Source organism: Triturus cristatus, chromosome 2_1 (genome assembly GCF_964204655.1).
Source record: "Triturus cristatus chromosome 2_1, aTriCri1.1, whole genome shotgun sequence".
NCBI classification, from domain to species: Eukaryota; Metazoa; Chordata; class Amphibia; order Caudata; family Salamandridae; genus Triturus; species Triturus cristatus.
The window spans coordinates 948580782-948599465 of record NC_140581.1 but is presented as its reverse complement, the minus strand read 5'-3'; the positions used below and the strand labels follow the sequence as shown (position 1 = coordinate 948599465).

The 18684-nt window shown below is 40.9% G+C and overlaps 1 protein-coding gene across 22 annotated transcripts in view; it reads left to right on the top strand.

The window, feature by feature from the left end:
• Window positions 1-18684, top strand: part of PTPRD (protein tyrosine phosphatase receptor type D) — a 3784543-nt gene that overhangs the window by 3493900 nt on the left and 271959 nt on the right. For 10 of the 22 annotated variants that reach the window (XM_085633482.1, XM_085633567.1, XM_085633517.1 and 7 more), the window contains 3 exons: window positions 9014-9319; window positions 10113-10306; window positions 18611-18637. The exons of 5 other annotated variants lie outside the window; for them this stretch is intronic. In XM_085633482.1, coding sequence (XP_085489608.1) covers window positions 9014-9319; window positions 10113-10306; window positions 18611-18637 — 527 coding nt within the window. The remainder of the gene's footprint in view (window positions 1-9013; window positions 9320-10112; window positions 10307-18610; window positions 18638-18684) is intronic. 7 more of the 22 variants (XM_085633575.1, XM_085633561.1, XM_085633535.1 and 4 more) reach the window with 3 other exon arrangements.

The following is an 18684-nucleotide window of genomic DNA, read 5'->3' as shown; positions in this document are numbered from 1 at the left end:
CATTAGGATATAAACGTATATAAATAAAAATGCCTTTACGGTAAATAAAAACAGAAATTCATCATTAAAAAAATTACGTAGGTTAGAACGTACAATAAGGAAAAAAGAAAAATCGTAAAAATCTAAAAGAAAAAGCCCGGGGTCGGCTTCCAGCCTACTAATAAAAACTTCTACCACTCTCTTAGGTTTACTTCCAATATCATCCTACTGACCATAAAAATCACAGAAAACACAAGGTTAGTCAAAGTGGCGGGTGCAAAAAGGGAGAAGGCTCAGAGTTACTTGTGGTCTGGTCTAGTTTTAGCGAATTCCTACGTATTGACCACATAGAAAAAAGAAATTTCGAAATTGCAACCACATGAGCCGGGTCGGTGTCAGATTTTAGGATCCTAAAAAATTCACAGTAGTTCCTAATGCCCAGGTTTCTACAAAGTTGGATGATCCATTTCAGTCTAATCCGTTTGTATGCCACGCAGAAAAGCATAACATGGACTATTGTTTCTTCCTCCACGTGGTAGCCAGGGCAAAGGCAACGGGACGCTCCCACCCACTTATTTGTTATCGCATATAGCGGTAGTGTCCCATACCTAAATTGTAGGAACAGCTTCTTGGCTATTAACGGTTGTATAGAATCCATCACCCGCTCAAATTCATAGTGACACTTAAAATCCAGAAATCCATAAGCTAAACTCGTGGGATTGGCTGACTGCAAAATGTTTGTCAATTTGTACTCTTTCAGTGCAGTTGCCAAGATTTTTTTAGAAATGGCTGGGCAGAATTCTTCTGGGTTGATCCATAATTCTCCCTTCCAATTGCATGGAAGGAGTGCCTTACAAATGATAGCCAGGGTATACTTCCAGCCCCCAATGATGTAATTACCGCTTTTAATTCCTCCCTGAAACAGCCCAACTCCGGAGTGCTCCATAGCCGCCGCCAATAAAGCAACGGACGTAACGGGATAAGATCCGCTATTTGAAGGGTATTCAAATCCATCCTTAGCGGTACCAGTGGAGTATTTTTTGGTAAAGTCAGGATTTGTCTAATTAAATTATTTTCAGTTAGTGAGAGAGCATTAGATGGGCGGTGCCCCCAAAGTTCCGCCCCATATAGGGAGGCTGACCTAGCTTGGAATTTATAAATTTCAAGCGGTGGGCTTATAGTCTTTCAAATGAAACTCCTCTGGACTTTTGAGATTCCCCCAGCAGCCTGGGTTAGCTTTAGATTAGCCTTATTGATTTGTGGACCCCATCCCATTTTATCGTTCAAGGTGAGGCCCAAGTACTCATATATGGAGACCCTCTCGAGGGGTCTGTCATCCATCATCGGGTGTGGACAGTTGGTGGAAGAGGCAATTAAGATCATGTATTTAGTTTTGTTGATGTTAACCACAAGGTTCCTCTTTTTGCAGAACTGACTAAACCCCTTTAACACACGCTGCAGTCCCATAGCTGACTTCGAGAGCAGCAGGGTATCATCCGCAAACATTAATGCGGGAAGTTTACGAGATGCCAGTTTTGGGGAGTCTATATCCTTGATGGCAAGTAGATCTTCAATTAGCCCGTTGAGTAAGAGGGAGAAAAGGGTCGGCGCAAGCACACAGCCTTGCCTCACCCCCTTGCCAACGGGAAACGGTGCCGTCAACTGCCCGTTCTTGCCATACCTTACTCTAGCAAATGTACCTTCGTGGAGGCGTCTAAACTGGAAGCAAAGATATGGTGGAAATTCCATGGCCAGCAAAATACTCCACAGCTGGTTACGGTCCACCATATCAAATGCTGATCTCAAATCCACGAAGGTTAGGTACAGGCTCCCACCTTCCAGAACTACATGCTTCCAGTAAATTAACTGAAGCCTGAACAACTGATCTATAGTGGAAGTTTTGGCTCTAAAACCTGCTTGCAACGGGGTCAGGATATCATGGTCTTGAATCCATTCCTGCAATCTTTCCAATAGTACCCTTGCAAAGATTTTTTGGCATACATCAATGAGGCTAATTGGCCTATAGTTGGCCAGTTCAATGGGGGACCCTTTTTTGTAGATAGGAATAATCTCTGCCCCAGCCCACGTAGGAGGAGCTGGGAGACCGTGAAGTATTGCATTAAAAAATTGGAGATAAGGAGCCCACACTACCTGTTCGTTTCTGTACAGGTCCCCAGGAATCTGGCACTTTATTCAGTTGTAGCTTTCCCAAGGCTGATAATACCTCAACCAGGGTACATGATGGTATATTCCATAGGGGATCAGGGGTAGAGCAACGGACCGAAGGCTCACTCAATTCAATTGGCAAAGTTGAATATAACTCCTTGAAGTGTAGACGCCAGGCTTCCTCACCAATATTTGGTTCAATATTGGTCTTGCCCTCTATTTTTCCAGTTTGGATCATATTCCAAAAAGCTCTTGCGTCTTTTGAATCTAGGGCAACCTTAATAGCCTGCCATCTATCCATTTCCCATTCTGACTTAGCTTTAAGGAGAATTTTCTTAAAAGCAGCCCTGGCTTCCCTGACACACATTTTGACGCCCCCCTTAAGAGATGCTAACAGGGTTCGCTTTGCCTCCCTACACCCCCTGCTGAACCAGGGGTTTTTATCTCCACGGTGTTTACACTTGGGAGGCCTACTACTATAGAAGAAGTGCGCCAAGGTTGTAACCATTGCCTGGTGGATTTTCCCCAGGTCTTTGCCATGTCCTGGATTAGCAGGATCACCAGATGCGGAGCTTGCCTTTTCTAGAAGGGGGATAATACTATTGTACATTTTTTATATTATTTCCGGGGATTGGTTTATTGTGTTCCAGCGGATACGTCTCCCTCCATCGATCACTGTAAGATCATTTCTAGGGGGGTTTACAAGACCTTGGTCTAATTCAGTCATACAAAAATCTAACAATATGACCAAAGGGTTATGGTCGCTTTCAATACAGGATCAACGCTGAAATCTGCCACTTTATGACAAATTTCGACACTAGATAAGAAGTAGTCAATTACTGATTCCTGGCCTAATCTCTCAAAGGTAGAGTGCCCTGGATTATCTCTCGGAAATCGTCCACTGCAAGCCCTCAGAGAAAAGGTAAGGGTAAGCAATGTCATTTGAAGGACTAATGGGGTCCACCCCCTTATCGGATATGTATTGGGCGCTGGGATTAACCAGATTGCATCCTCATCACTGGTGATAGGTTTCATAAAACCATTGAGGGGTTCATAGTGACAATTAAAATCCCCACCAATCAAAAAGAACACATTACCCGAAAGGGAATTGAGAAGACTAGCCAAGGAGTCTAGAGTCGGGGATGTCCCTCCGTACTGGACTGGCCGAGAATAAACATTAATAATGGCCAGTTTTGGTAGATTTCTGTGAGTCAGGAGAATGCAAGTAATATTTGGGGAGTGGGTGTCAACTCTTTTTACCACACATCCAAGGTGGGTTCCCACCCATATACATAGACCCCCCGATGGTCTACCTCTAGGGCCCTTGACAGCTGGCTCACAATATGCCACAAACCCTGCCCTATAGAGGAGACTTAGGGCCCAGGTTTCTTGAAAGAGACAGATCTCATGGGAGTCAATATAATCTCCCCAGTTCGGCAAATCAAGTTTTGCCGCGAGGCCCGCAATATTCCATGACAGTATTCTAGGGCCACCAGATTGCAGATCCAGATCGCTCTCTACATTTATCTCCAACCCTTCGCTATCTGACAATCCAGGGAACTGGGCACAAAAAGGGGGGGGGGATCACTGGTACGGGGTCTGATCTGACTTTACTGGGTGGGATATATATATCCATTAAAAAAACAGAATTCTCATCCTCTGCATCAAAATCAACTGGGGGTGCTCTTTCACTATCAATGGGGCCTATTGCTACACTAATCAAAGGGGCTCGATTTATCCCCCCGTCCGCCTTTCCACTGATGGTGTCTCTCAGCCTCTTGCGCGTTATCACTGTGGGCGGGACGGTGGAAGGTAGTCAATCCACAAGATCTAGTAAACTAAATCTATTACTTAATGAAACACCTGGTGGATAGAAATTACTACCAACCTCTTCTCTATGACCCTGCCTAACCTGTTGGCCTCGCCATCCCCTGTTTCTACCATGGTAACCTAGGTTAGCACTATAGTTTGGGGGAGGGTAAAAGTAACTTAGATCCAAAGTCTGGATACTAGATCTAATGTTTTTAGGGTAACCCATACAAACATATTCCACCACCCTACTGTCCTTGAAATTAATGACAATGCAATCCTCCTCTATATCTTTGGGTCTATGTCCTACCCAACTCACTCTTCTGGCAAATAGTATTTGACATTGAACATTTATCGGGAGAGGTCTATTATAGTTCAACCAGTGAATGGATTTGTTTTTCAATTCAACATAGGATTCAGTTCCACCATTTTCCAGTTTGGGGACCCCGGCCAAAACAACAGCATAGGGAGAGCTTTCAGGGGGTAGGTCAATATATGGGAGGGTAATCTTCGGATCTTCGACATTAGATTTCCCCTTCGACACTCCATTTGAGGTTTTCAACTGACCCTCTCCCGATTGTTGTTGGGTTTTGCTTACTATCGGTTTGCAAGCTGTGGTTAAATGTTCCTCTGGTCCAATAATGATACTTGAGTCGTCTGCAATTTCCCTAGTCACCATAGGGTCCATAGGGTTTGGTGGGCGGCTGCGGGTCAATGGAGGATTAGAAACCAAAGAACCCTCAGATACATACTTTACTTGTACTTGGCCACACTTAGCCATTTTGTCCTTTATAAAATCCAAACTAGACCTAGAGAGTTCTTCGAGTTTTGTTAGCCTTTTCTCGATTAACAATAATCTTTCCTCGAGGGGCTGCAATGCTGATGATATAAGGTCACCTATTTTCAGTAAAAAAGTCTCTTCCACCATAGATAGTGGGCTCACAATATTGACCACATGAGGAGGGCTTATAATGGGTGGGCTCTCCAACGGGCCTTCGGTGGCTTTAGGCCCCACAACAACCAAGTCATTATTATTATTAAGTTTTGGAGTCTTGGGCTTTCTTCCCCGCTGAACAACTCCTCCCCGCTTCCTCTTGGAAACCACCTCCTGGGGGTGCCCCTGTAGGTGTAAAAAGGTACCAGGGGCTTCCGTATTGTGAGTTACTATACTGTCATTGGGAATTGTCAATACTCTATCAATGTTTGCATCCGAGTGGCACGACTCTCCGGTCAAGGAAATATTGCCCAAATCTTCTAATGACTGACAATTAATCCGGTTCGGGGGCCCGGCAACAACAGCCCTTTGCTGGCACTGCTCTGGTGTACAATCCTTCGACAGGGCCCCCAGCGAGGATCTTTTCGTTAAAACTGGGTCCTGAGAGTCCCGGCGCTCTGTTATGGCTATCTCATGAGCCAAAACAGACGTGGCCCTTGTAATAAATTGGTCTAATGACCCGGCTACATAGCCACCCGTCGTAGCTTTCTTCCCCCTTCCATCGCGCCGCGCCATTATAAATAGAGATGCAAACAAAGAACTGTTGACACTCAATGAGTACTTACACGACAGTGAGCAGCCCTCGATGATTTACATGTTATAGGGGGGGCCCAGTCTGGTCTTCTCCGAGCTCCGACGCGTCCGCACAGTGGATCTCGTTAGGCTTTATAGTATTGGCGCCGATGCAGCAGGCTCAGGTGTGGGCTCTGGCACACGCCCCCTGGGACTTGTAGTTTTGCTCCTGTCAGGTACCAAATCGGTGAAGCGGCTCTGTATCACTGATGAGAAAATATTCATGTGATTTGATGAATTCCGAGAAGAGAAGCAGAGTTTAGCTTTAAGCTGCGAACCATCAGCAGACAGTTGACTCAACAGCAGAAGACGCGGGTTCAAACACAATGGAGTCTGGACAGTTCCAGAAGTGCAGTCTGATGTTCCTGGCAACTGGCTAAAGTGCTGCAGTTTGTTGTTGCTGTTAAAAAGTGACTTCTGTGCAAGATTGTGGCCGCAAAGCAACGACTTGCCGCTTTACTGCACAGTGGCTTACAGGTACAATGTCTATATTTGCACTTACAGGCTATCGGGTGTTCGTAACTCACAGGGCCCCATCTGCCCAAACGGGATACTGCTGCACTTGCTTATTGGCCCCGGCCACTCTTCAATAGTATGTGCCCAGCGAGGCCGGCCCAGCCCCTGGTGTCTCGTCCCGCTGAGGAAGCTCGTCGGTGATCACAGGGCCAAAGGCGGCTCCACGAGTACGCACTGGCCACACTTGCGGAGAACGTCCCACCAGCAATCTAGCAGCGCACCGGGGGGAGGCAATGCCAAAAGCGTTGGGCACTCACCTTGTCAGATCCTCCGGGTCCCGAGTCAGAGTGGCTACCCCGTTCACACAGTCCGTGAGGGCGCCTGGTTTGAAGATGGCAGTTCTGTTCTCACGTCCCACGGACGCCCAGCAGATCCACCGGCCAATGACGCCTCACCTTGTTTGATATAGTATTTGGAAAGAATGAAAATATTTACTTAGCTTTGAAAAAGAAGGCTGGTGTTGTTATTGATCTATTTATCTGTTTGAGAGCTTTAAATTGTAGACTAAATCTTTGCCTTTGCTTCTGTATACTCAATTCGCCACTCATTGGTGAAGCATAGCAATGAAGGCAGGTATCTCGTTTTCATCCAAGGTGTTGTAATGTTTCTTTTTAAGCTCATCAGGGGGACCAGGCAGGAGTGGCTCAAGTGAAGGTTTTGGTTAGGAGCATTGGGATGCATTAGTTGTTGTTGGAACTTTGGAGATCACACTGAAAATCTTTGTGTGTCATAAATAGTATCTAAAATATACTCTTTGCTTGATCATTACCAATAGATACCTTTTAAGTCTGTGCATGTATACGCATAGTAAAAATTTAGGGCCAGATGTACAAAAGGAAATTGCATTTCTTAAGTAACCAAATCACAATTTCAGTCCGTTTGGAAATACAATACTGCTTTTCAATATGTACAAAGGCCAAACCCAGTAGAAATCGCATTTTGGGATTCCCTAAATATGAAATCGCAAATAGGGATTACCTATTTCCTAAGCACATCCACAAAGCATTTCTTAAACACAAAATGTACATTTTGGAAATGCTATTACCATAGACTCCAAGTTGATGGTAACCATGTGCAATTATAAAAAATGCACCAAAAATGCATTTTTTAAATTGCCATGTAGCGCACACATGCCACTAAGGCATTTGCGTGCTTTACATGTGCACCACTTTTTTGTGGTGAATCAAGGGGGGCCTTAGCCCCTTAGGCACCCTTGGTTTTGCATTTTCTAATTTGTGATTGCCTAATAGTGATACCTACTCTGCAGCTGTGTTTCCAATTTCTTGGCCTTTTACCCCCAGTTTGTGTACATCAACTAACATTCATAGTCTGTTTTGTTGCTGTTGCTGCTAATTACCATCATTAACACGAATGATGTTGCCTGGATGAGGAACAGGCAGTTCACCCTAATACATGGAAGAATATGCTCCAGCATTCAAAGATGTTAATATGACTCTCTGACTAATCCCCTATTGTAAGTTCAACCCAGCTGGCTATCTGAAGAGACATGTGTGCAACATGAAAGGTAGTGGTGACAGGGTGTCTTGAACATCTCTGCGGGAGAGTTGTGTGGTGCTTGAGGAGGGATTAATTATTTAAACACCCATTCCATTTGCACCGCCCACTCCTGTAACCCTTTGAGAAGCATCAGGAGGTGCACTATGTTCCATGTGGGAGAGCAGCCAAAGGGATAGAGGATTCCAGCTGGCATGATTTATGGTAGTAAACAGGTATTTGGATTTGTGTGAATATGAACTCTCATCCTTTGAGAGTGACTGAATCTGATTATAATCAATCTTCTGGCATCGTAGTGCTCTTTCAGCTCTTCGGTCATCTCCCTATCAAAGTTGGTACTCAGAATGGCAGATATTTCTTTGAAATGTTCTGAATGTTTTGCCTATTTATTTTATTGGTTGTAATGTGTTATGTTTAACTTTGTTAGTAGATATAAGTTGCACTATATGTGTAAAGTATGCAAAACATTACTTTAGATTCATGTTGAATAGTATTTTTTTAAACTAAATTATTTGGCACTTTTTATTATATCTAGGTTAGTTCTTTTTTAAGGTCTGGAATTAGTAACAATCTTGGCAACTGACATGTAAAAGTGTACAAGTGGTAGCGGAGCATTTCCAATAGTTATCTCTTGTTTTTAGACGTACTTTAGATGCTCCAACTCTTACATGGGATTTACAAATATATTTTAAGTACTCTTAAATTAGAACAAAGTATAAGCTTTAGTTACAATGAGCTTGAACATGAACCTGTCAACGTTAAAAAGCCTAAATTAAACTTTGTATTTTTCAAATTCCAAAATATTTGAATACATTTTTTATTATTTTAGGAATACTAAATGTCCATTAATAAAAACAAACTCACAACTGTGCTTTTTCCCTCAACCAGCTCATCTAGAACCAAATCTAATCAATAACTTAGCATCTTAATGATAGGTCACATAATCTCTGTATTGGTCTTATTTGCAATATGGGAATACTCTCAATTGTGGGATTATTCTCATTTATTGCTGTAAAAATAGCTATCTCTCACCACCAAGGAGCTATAGAGGAATAACAACCAGGTCGTCCTCCACTCAAAATACTCAACAGTTGAGTAAAAATAGCTATGCCTGAATTCTGAACTTGTATTAATTACAGCCAGTTACAAGAAAATTGGAGATGGAAATATTTTTGTTGATAAGAGATTTTTTAAACAAAGGTAGGTAATATTGTAGAGACATCATTTCCATTTATGTTCCCCTCGTTTCACTTTTTAAGTTTGTTCCTTCACATTGATTTTGTACACCATGATAAGCCAAGGTGCATCAGGCTGTCTGATGTATTTTTATATTTTAAGTTTTAGTTTCCTTTTTGTGTCCACTTTTTATTTATTTTTGTTTTTTTCTTTTGTTTTGTTATGTGTCCCCACCATTATTATCCTCTCACCAAAACCCTCCACAATCCCCACTACTGAAATTAGAGCCATCCGCTCCTCCTCAAGACATTCGATGCACAAGTCGAAGTTCCACTAGCATCTTGGTAAGTTGGCTGCCCCCGCCAGTGGAAAAACAAAATGGAATCATCACCGAGTATGCCATCAAGTATGTTGGACTAGATGGAGAAGATATCAAGCCCCATGACATTTTGGGCATTTCATCAGACACCAACCACTACCTTTTGGATAATTTGGAAAAATGGACTGAATACCAGATCACTGTGACTGCCCACACTGAGATTGGACCAGGCCCTGAGAGTATAGCTGTATTGATCCGGACAGATGAAGATGGTACGTTGCCTACGCTGCTAAACACTGTGCCCCTCTCAAATTTTCCTAAACTTCTATCTACTTAGCCAAGTCCTCCCTTAATCCTTGCTTTCCTTCCTCCTTTATGTTAATTTTATTACCTCAAATCCTATTTAGTCAAACTTCAATCCTGTCTATATCTTGGCAATCAATAGACAACCACCATTTCTAAGTGCATTTTGTATCTGCTACCTTCTCCTTTCCAAAAACCACACAACCTTGTAAAATAGTTCTCCACTTCTTGTATTTTTTATTCTTTTCCTGCCATACTGCATCCAGACTCTGTCTGTAGATAGCACTTTAATAATTTTTTTCTTGGTGCCCTTTTTAGCACATCTTTTGGAAGACTGATGCTTCAACACTTTTGCCATCTTTCTTATTTATTGCCTTCAGTGTTAGAATGGAAATGAAGAAGGCCCAGTTGTCATCCAATTTTTTGTCCCTACCAACAAAATTTAAAACATGTTTTTGAAAACCTATTGCATTTTTAATCATTTCTTTTCAACTATCTTTGTACTTAAATGCTTTGCACAAAGCAAAGCATCTGCCTTGGCTTTTTGCATTTTTACATGTCTTCTCTTCCTCCAATGCTCTTTTTTTCTTCCATTTTCTTTTTTTGCATCAGTCATTCTTTTTGATCTTTCACTAGAAGGTAGAGCAGACTTGTTTCATAATTTGAGAGAACTTGAAATTAAAACATAACAAAATAAAGAATTTGCCTTGGTGAGTGGAACCAGTGACTATAATTCTGTTTTATCAAATGATGTTGTTCCAGTTCCAAGTGGCCCTCCTCGCAAAGTCGAGGTAGAGGCTGTCAACTCCACATCAGTCAAAATCACATGGCGCTCACCTATGCCGAACAAGCAGCATGGCCAAATCAGAGGATACCAGGTCCATTATGTGAGGATGGAAAATGGAGAGCCGAAGGGGCAACCCATGCTGAAAGATGTCATGCTGGCTGATGCACAGGTAACTACATACACATTTTCCTTAATGCATGCTCTATAAAATGGTGGACTCCAAACATAATCTACTTTTTATCTTTTTGGCCAGCTACAGATACCTGCATGTTTGATGCTATGTATACCATTGTGAAGCATTACTTGATCAATTTATTTGTAACTGTATGAAACATTAGTTGATCAATTTATTAGTAACTGTATTGTTTGTTGAGCAATCCAATGTATTTGAATATTACCTTGTGTTGTGCAGCTCTCTTGTGGTGGTATCTATGCTGTTTTAAATCTCACTTAAAAACATGTATCCAGAGGTTTGATTTAGTGGCGACCTCTGGCAAATTTCCATGCAGTTCAAAGGACAATTCACTCATAGACAGTAAATCTGTGTTGAGTAAGAAATAAAGAAGAGCAGTTATTAACATACTTTGGGGCATATTTACCAGGGCTTATCGCCAAAGGAACGTCACTTTTTGTGACATTCCTGTGGCAATAATTCCTTCGCCTTATTTACAAGACGGCATTGAGCCACTTAAAGTAGCCTAACGCCGCCTTGTAAATAAGGCCCCCTTTATGCTACACTTAGCGTGAAAGGGGATGGCAATGGGTGTTGCAGTGGGCTATCTGCCGCAAAACCCATTGATTTTGACACTGTCCCCTATTTACAAGGGTGGCGTAAATATGGGGCAGTGCCAAAATTAAGACAAGGGAAAACCTGGTCTTAACATAGCGAAACGAGTAGAAATGTTTTATTTCTCCTTGTTTTTGCAGCTTCTATGTGTGCTGCATTGTGCAGCACACATGGAAACAGCAAATCGCCATGAATGATTGTTTATGTGCAGGAAGGTGTCCCTTCCTGCACATAAACAATCATTAAGAAAATGACGATTTGCAACTTCTATGTGCATTTTCAGAATGGCAGAGCGTGGCGTTAGCAATTTTTGCTTACCGCCACGCTTAGCATTCACTTGTAAATATGCCTCTTTGGCCTTTGTTAGTGTTAAATATGAGTCAGCTGCAGAAACATATTGTGTTACTTGAAACATGAAGTGATAAGTGGTAAAATGCAACTTCAGTACATAGGTAAGGGGATGGCAGCCATTCCAAGTTGTAAATAATCTCAGGAGACAAAGTTAGTGGAGTGTGTCTGTAGCCAGCGGCCAAAGATGAGATCATAACTCTAATTTTATCTATAATTTTCTTACTTTGAAGGAACAAAGTTTATAATTGAGTAATATAAGACAAGGCAGAGTTTCATTTGTTTCAGTAAAAAGAAGGAAAATCTGACTAATGGGTGAAGCAATCTACACAAAGAGGATGAGTGAACTGTGAATTGTTTTCTGAGGGACTAAGTAGGTTTGGATACAAGTGGATTTTTGACCGAATTACAGTCTAAATTCAAAGATTTGGCTTAAGTTGAATATTTCTCTGTTTACATAGAGGGAGCAACTTCCTTAAGCTGCTGGACAGTGCCCTGTATTTTATGGTACAGTACTGAAATTGAAGGTCATTTTTCAGTTTGTAGAGGACTGTTGAGTACAGGGGATAATCCACTTGATATGCACAATACAAATCCCGAATGCATCAAATGGAGTAAGGATGTCATGTTTCCGTACAGTTAAGGGAATGTCTTAGCCAACTCTAGGTCTGGTCTTGGATGATGCAGTGGTTTAAATGGCTGTGACTGTGGTGCATTTGGTTCTTGACACTCCTAGCATTTGTTCAAAGGCCAAGGTTCATAGTGGAGCTATTTATCTGCAGTGACTGATGATGGATTAGGGGACTGGTGTGCTGGCACAAAAGTGGTTTTAAATAGCAAGGAATATGATAAACCATAGGGGAAGCACACAGGCTCAGCCTTACGCACTCTCCTCCAAGATCATGATATATTTTCAAGAAACCCAAGTAGGATCCATCACCTAGAGACAGATGGTTGCACACAGATGGAATTATGACCTTTTTACACATTGAGGTGTTTCTTAGTCGCCCACCTCATTATATCTAACCAGGCACAAATCATATAGGCTGACACAAGAGATAAAAGGCCTCAAGTGTCAATAAAAATGGTTACAATTTGTGTACCAACTTTTACCGAATACATTTGTATTTTGTGAACTAACCTATGCACTAATAGGCCGTTTCACAAAATACTGACTCATAGTGGGTTGCAATTTAAACTACCTCATAAATATTAATGAGGCAGGTTGCAAATTATGACCCACTATTATTTGCTACAATCACAAGCATAGTGGCCTGCTGGGGTCAGCAGACCACAATGTCTTTGATTGTCTTTATATAAAATAATCTTTGTTTTAATACAGCCAGTTTTCCTAAAATGAAAATGGGATGGATTTAAAAGAGGAGATGAAACCTTTCACAGACACGTTTAAGAGCAGGCAGTTGTACCAGGGACAGCTGCCTGCTCCTAAATATTTTCTTGTCCACGTTCACAAAGGGGAAGAGATCTCTTTGTGATGGTGGTAAAATATTAATGCTTTAAGACCAAATTTGGTCACGAAACATTAATATTTACCATCTATCGGTATTTGGAAGAGACACCCTTACCCTCACAATTATCAATTCCTTATGGTTTCCGAAACACATTTAATGATACAGGAAAGATTTTCCGAATTTTTGAACGGACTTAGAACATTTCAAAAAGGGTTTTAGTGTTTGCAAACCCTCTGATCTATCAAATCAGAGTGTTTGCAAATTCAAAAACCTATTGTACATGAGGCACTAAAACAGAAACAACTTTCCATATCCAGTATACTCAATTCAAACAAAAAACATCTACATAACATGTTGCATGCTACATACATGTTGCTCCTTTCCCAACATGGATAACAACTGTAATATTTGGGGGTGTTTCCTTTCCAATACCACCTTTAAACAACACTTGCTACGGTAACTTTTGCAGTAGATGTTCATGTTTGTATCGAGATTCTCTGTGAATACCCACAACATTGTAAATGTCTTGTTGCTCCATGCATTTTGCATGGCCACTCCATCTTCACCTTTTTACATTCCCACCATACCCCTACAGCTTCAATAGAAGAAAGTCTACTACACTAGAAAACTCCCAGTTAGACATTTGATCTGTGTGTGTAAATTTCTTCTGATCTTAACTGAATTTAATAAGGATCTGAATAATTTTGTGGTCCACAATGTGTCTTAGGCATCCATATAGTCATGAAGGACTGGGGCTGACTTCTTGTAATTATGAACAGAACTCTTCTCTGATAAGGGCCAAGGCTAATTGATTGCCTCTTATAGACATGCATACTACTAAATTCCTAACCCATAAACAAAGCAGGATCGTGATACTGATTTGTGTTTGTTATTCACTATCTACAGGTAAAAGTCTTATGTAAGATGTCTTGTGAGAAGTGTCCTTTATTCTAGGAAAATTAAAGGCTGTTCGAAGCCTTCTGAGAAACAGATATTATTCTGATAATCGAACCTTCTGAAATAAAGGTTTGGAAAAAGCACACAAACAAATTAATAGAAAGTGGGATGCATCTCTGCTACACAATCAGGGCATAGGTCTTATCAGTAAATGCAATTAATATATCCCATATAAATCAGGTCTATAAAATCCACAATTTTGACTTTCATGTCTACCAATATTATTTTCATATTTATGCGAACAATGCGGATATTACCTATTGTGGCTTAAAAGTGAGCAACTAAATCTTTGTGTTTCGCTTAATTACAAGATCAAATATTCCACCTTCTTATTTTAAAAAGGTATGCTGTGGGGCCAAGTCCCTAAATCAATATAAGTATAGGAAGTAGTAGTGCAGGACTATTCTTTCATGTGCTCTTACATGCTTCTCTGAATTGGCCCTGATATGTGCAATTCACTAATGAAATTCCAACAAGAAGGCAATCCTTTCTGTTTGCACAAATTGTATATACATATTCCCTAAATAATGAATTTGTATAACTATTTAAGATGTTTTGGGGCCAATTCACACAGGTATGTATGAGTATGTAAAGAGTGTTGCAGGAGTACTACCTTATATACTCTAAAATGCCGTTGTGACTGGGCCCCTATGACGTCTATGTGCTTGTGCAGATACTTCTGATGCAATATCAGGAACATTCCCTCAGGATAATAACTACTATTTAGTTGAAGATAATAGTTATCTGAGACTCCTCAAATATTGTCAACTGGGAAATTAAAAGTTTTAATAAAGGAGCCTCTACCATTTTATTTTGTGTCTAACTACAAATGAAAACACTGCAAAGGCTCAGTATACTGCTGTTTTGGAAGAACATTAAATAACCTAAACCTTCTTGACATAAATACCTAGCATTTATCTGCCAAGCATTGAAGTCGTTTTGGTTGTTTTTCTGTGAGTACATGTTTTATAATCTCTTGGCTAAACATAATGTTCTTGCTCTTCCCCTAAGAAAACCAATAGTAACATTTGATCGCAAAACATACCTCTCATTGTGCAGGTGCTGTATTTTACTACTTATTGCACCTATCAGATTGTATTTCCTAATTTTGTATTTGTAATTCAGTACCATGTATTGCTTGGATACTAAGCCAAAATATACTTTGGTGAAAGCTGTTATATGCTCTTTGCTTGAATGCATTGCTCAATGTGATTTTGTCTCTCTTCATAGCTTCACTCATTTAAAAATGTCTTTGCCTTAAGAGAAAAGCTCAGCAAAGACATTTAGGTACAAAAATGGCTGCCGCCAATGACCTGTAGCAGGCAGCCCAAGAGAGACGCACACTAGGACTAGTCTCTGGAAGCCGTGCAAGAATTAATGCAAAGGCTCCATATGTAAGATTGATCAAGGTCCTTATGTGCAGGCATGGCAAGGAGAAAGGACAGTTCTTGAAGTGGTCTAACGCTAGGGTAGTCTTGAGTGCAAAAAAGTCGTAAACCTCAATGCAAATTTGCACTGTCAGTACAAGTTTGGAGTAGAGTTATTCTACTAGCATTGGAACGTGTGGCACACCATTAGACATATATTTATGAAGAATAATAATTATTCTACTGAATTTTCTTCAATTGTGTTATAACATCTGAACTGCAGGGTACCACATATATTTGTGCAGGACGACCCTCTTTCCTTCTCTGCTCCCTGTGCTACATCTTTTTCTCTTTTTTTCCTCTTTCTCTTTCTACTTTTTATTTGTGACTGGGATTATGGGACTTGACAATTGGTTCGACATCAGAATCAGTCCCTCATACAGACTGGAACACGAATTTGTTAAAAGGACCATCAGATGTCCCTTTCCGGAAGATTGAATGAAAGAGTGATTGATTTATCAGTCACTTGGCTACCCAGATCAGGTAGTTCGGTGCTATAGAGAGTCAGTGCCTGCTCCTTGAGCTGAGATTGAACTGCTCTTGGAGTGAAAGGCCAGAGGGACGAGATACCTAGGGAACCCAATTCTGACGACTGTGACCTCCTCTGTTAAGTTCACATTTGGAGGAACTATAATAGACTCCTGGGTCCTTGCCTGCCTTGACATTGTACAGACAGCAAACCCCCTTAATAATCATTTCATGTTATATATCGATTACAGAATGCCTAATGTTTCCCTATAAAACAGACAGATGTGTATGAATACTCCTGTGGACTTTATCTTCTAGAAATGATTTCTCATAGACTATAATGATGCAGCACAGAATATCGAAGAAATTGAGCTCCATAATAGCCTAGGAAATACACCCTAAATAAACATACCTGGAATGAGTGGAAACCCAAGGTCTATGCAGACCAGCCTGCAGAACTTTGATCATTGGGAAATAGTTTGCCTCCAGAATCACTGGCTCTGTGCCACTATCATTATAGGTGCCACAGAAAGTTTTTTGGGGGCAAAACAGACATTCCGTGCCACCGAAAATAAAGATGCTTAAAGGCTATGAATGTATCAATCCATATTCAATTTACAAGTTTAATCCTTATACTGAACATAAAAAATAGCCACACCACTCACCTCACTTAAATGTTTTGTGCACAAGCCACTTCATAAAGATAGAATAGATTGTAATGGTAAACATTCATGCTGATTTAACATCAGCAAATCAATTTCCATTAATAGCATGATCATTAAATAACAAAAATAAACAGTGCTTCATTCCTAGAATGAATCGTTTCATGCTTCATGACAAATGCACTGAATATTGCTGAATTGATACCCTTGGATAACGTTAGATGTTCAAGAAGTGGCTTAGTATAAATTCAGTTCGAATCAATCTTTAATGGCTAGTGCCAATTAAAGGATGTAAACACGACAGCTTTGCTCATCGATTTGTTTGTTATGCTTTGTCCCTTCCTGCCCTATAGAACATAAGTTAAGATCCATTTGTAGGCCATGCCGTCATCAGTTGGGTAGGGACAGGTAACAGCATTGATCCAGTTGGATCATCGGCCATCTTTGAATACTATTGAGCCGGGTGCATTCAAGGACTAACACAACTTTTTAATGTAAAAATAAAGGTTTCTATATTATGCAGACCACTTGGCAAATCCTTTCGTAGCTAGTATACCAGTTGTGGATAAATTGTGGATAATAAGTTGTGGATAATATTAGTGCTCTTATGGCTGGTGGAAACTCCTTGGATAAATTAATACAAGCTGCACATACAGTTATAATTACAGAAATAAGGATTACTTTGCATACTTCATTAAAAAAAAATTGGGGGGATGAATGCTCATATTAATAGTTGAGGGGTGAGATCTCAATCAATAATTTTGTCAGATTTATCTTTCCTTTTTGGATTGTTAAGCAGTGAGACCTAAGGTTGTCCCCAAAATGAAAAGCTAGATAATGTCCATTCACTATTATTGCTGTATACTAAGTTCTCACAAAGGCCCTTGAGTTATGAAAAGATATTGAAAAGTGGTACAGCCAACCTAGAGAAAAATATTGACTTATGATATAATTATTTTCTGCATTTCAAATGGTGTCTCGTTCCTAAAATTGTCCCATATTGAAGGACAATTTATAAAGACCCTGCTTGACTTCCTGTCTGTACAATGTCCGTGTTTGTGGCTTACATTTAAAACTATTGAAGGCTGATGCTTCAGTTTGCCACATTCTATAACACAAAGGACAGCATCTGCACCGAGATCCATGTTTGATGGAAATAACAAGAGCTGAGCCCCATTGTTGCCTTAGATTCAGCAACGGTCTGTGAATCAGGCATCTTTACTGAATTTCAGTATAAACGCAGAGATGCAGATCGCTACCATTAATTGATTTGTTCCTGTGTCAAATCAATTTCCGACAGTTTTTTTGAGGGAAGGAGGTTGCGAATCTGGAGTAATTTTGTTAGTTGAACATAACAAATATTTCTCCAAATTCACCCAATTTGTTAACAAAGACATAATTTGTTTATCCCTGATATTAAAGACCTTGTCACACAACAGCGCCTTACAAGGTTACTCCAGCATACACAAACATACTGGGCCTCATTATGATGTTGGTCGGTAATTCTCCGACAGCTCGTTGGAGGCTTGTGACCGGTACTGTAGGTTTTCAGTCTGACCGCCGAATTTCAATGTCGGCGGTCGGAGTGTAAACCGGCCGGTCAGTCTGACAGTGTTCGGGTGGGCTTAAGGAGCCCGTCAGCCAGTCAGATACCTATCATAATCCCTTACAGAGGACGTTTCTGCCATCGGGATTATGATTTTGGTTACCGACTGGCTTTTCATGTCGGACTTTCCAACATGGAAAGGCTGTTGAAAGCGACTTTGGGGGCTACTAGCAGGGCTCCCATCCCTCCGGAGGTTGGGGGCCTATGTACCCCCCTGAAAGCTCCTATACCGTGTGGCAGGCACTGTTAGGTGTCTGCCACACGGTGCAGGATACACAAACTCCCATTTCTCTATGGGAGTTTGTGCTGGGGCAGTTTCTGCCCACTACACAAGCGCCCATAGAGTAACGGGAGTTTGCGACTGCACCATGTGTGTTTGCATTGTAATCCGGTGTTCAGAACTGCCGACCTACAGACGAGACAGTGTCGGTCAGAGGCAACTCTGACTGACATCGTAATGGGGCCCATTGTTTCTTATATACATCCTTACTGCTGCAAATAGGTGCAGGTGCAAGATCTTCAGTGTGAAAGAGTCTTGATGCTATATGTCCATTTCATTACAGTTATTGTAACATCAGCACAATTAACACATAATTGGTGATTGCAACAGAATCTAGAATGTGCCATGCTCACTGGTCTTGCTGGTCATTTTATTACTAAGGACAACATATGACAAGGTACTAGCCTACACATTTTTCTTCATGCCCTGTTTTTTTTTCTTTCCTACGTTCTTTACTCTCAATCAGTGGGAATATGATGATACTACTGAACATGTGAGTAGTGCCGGATGGCAGCCGAGTGAAAGGCGTGTGTTTACATT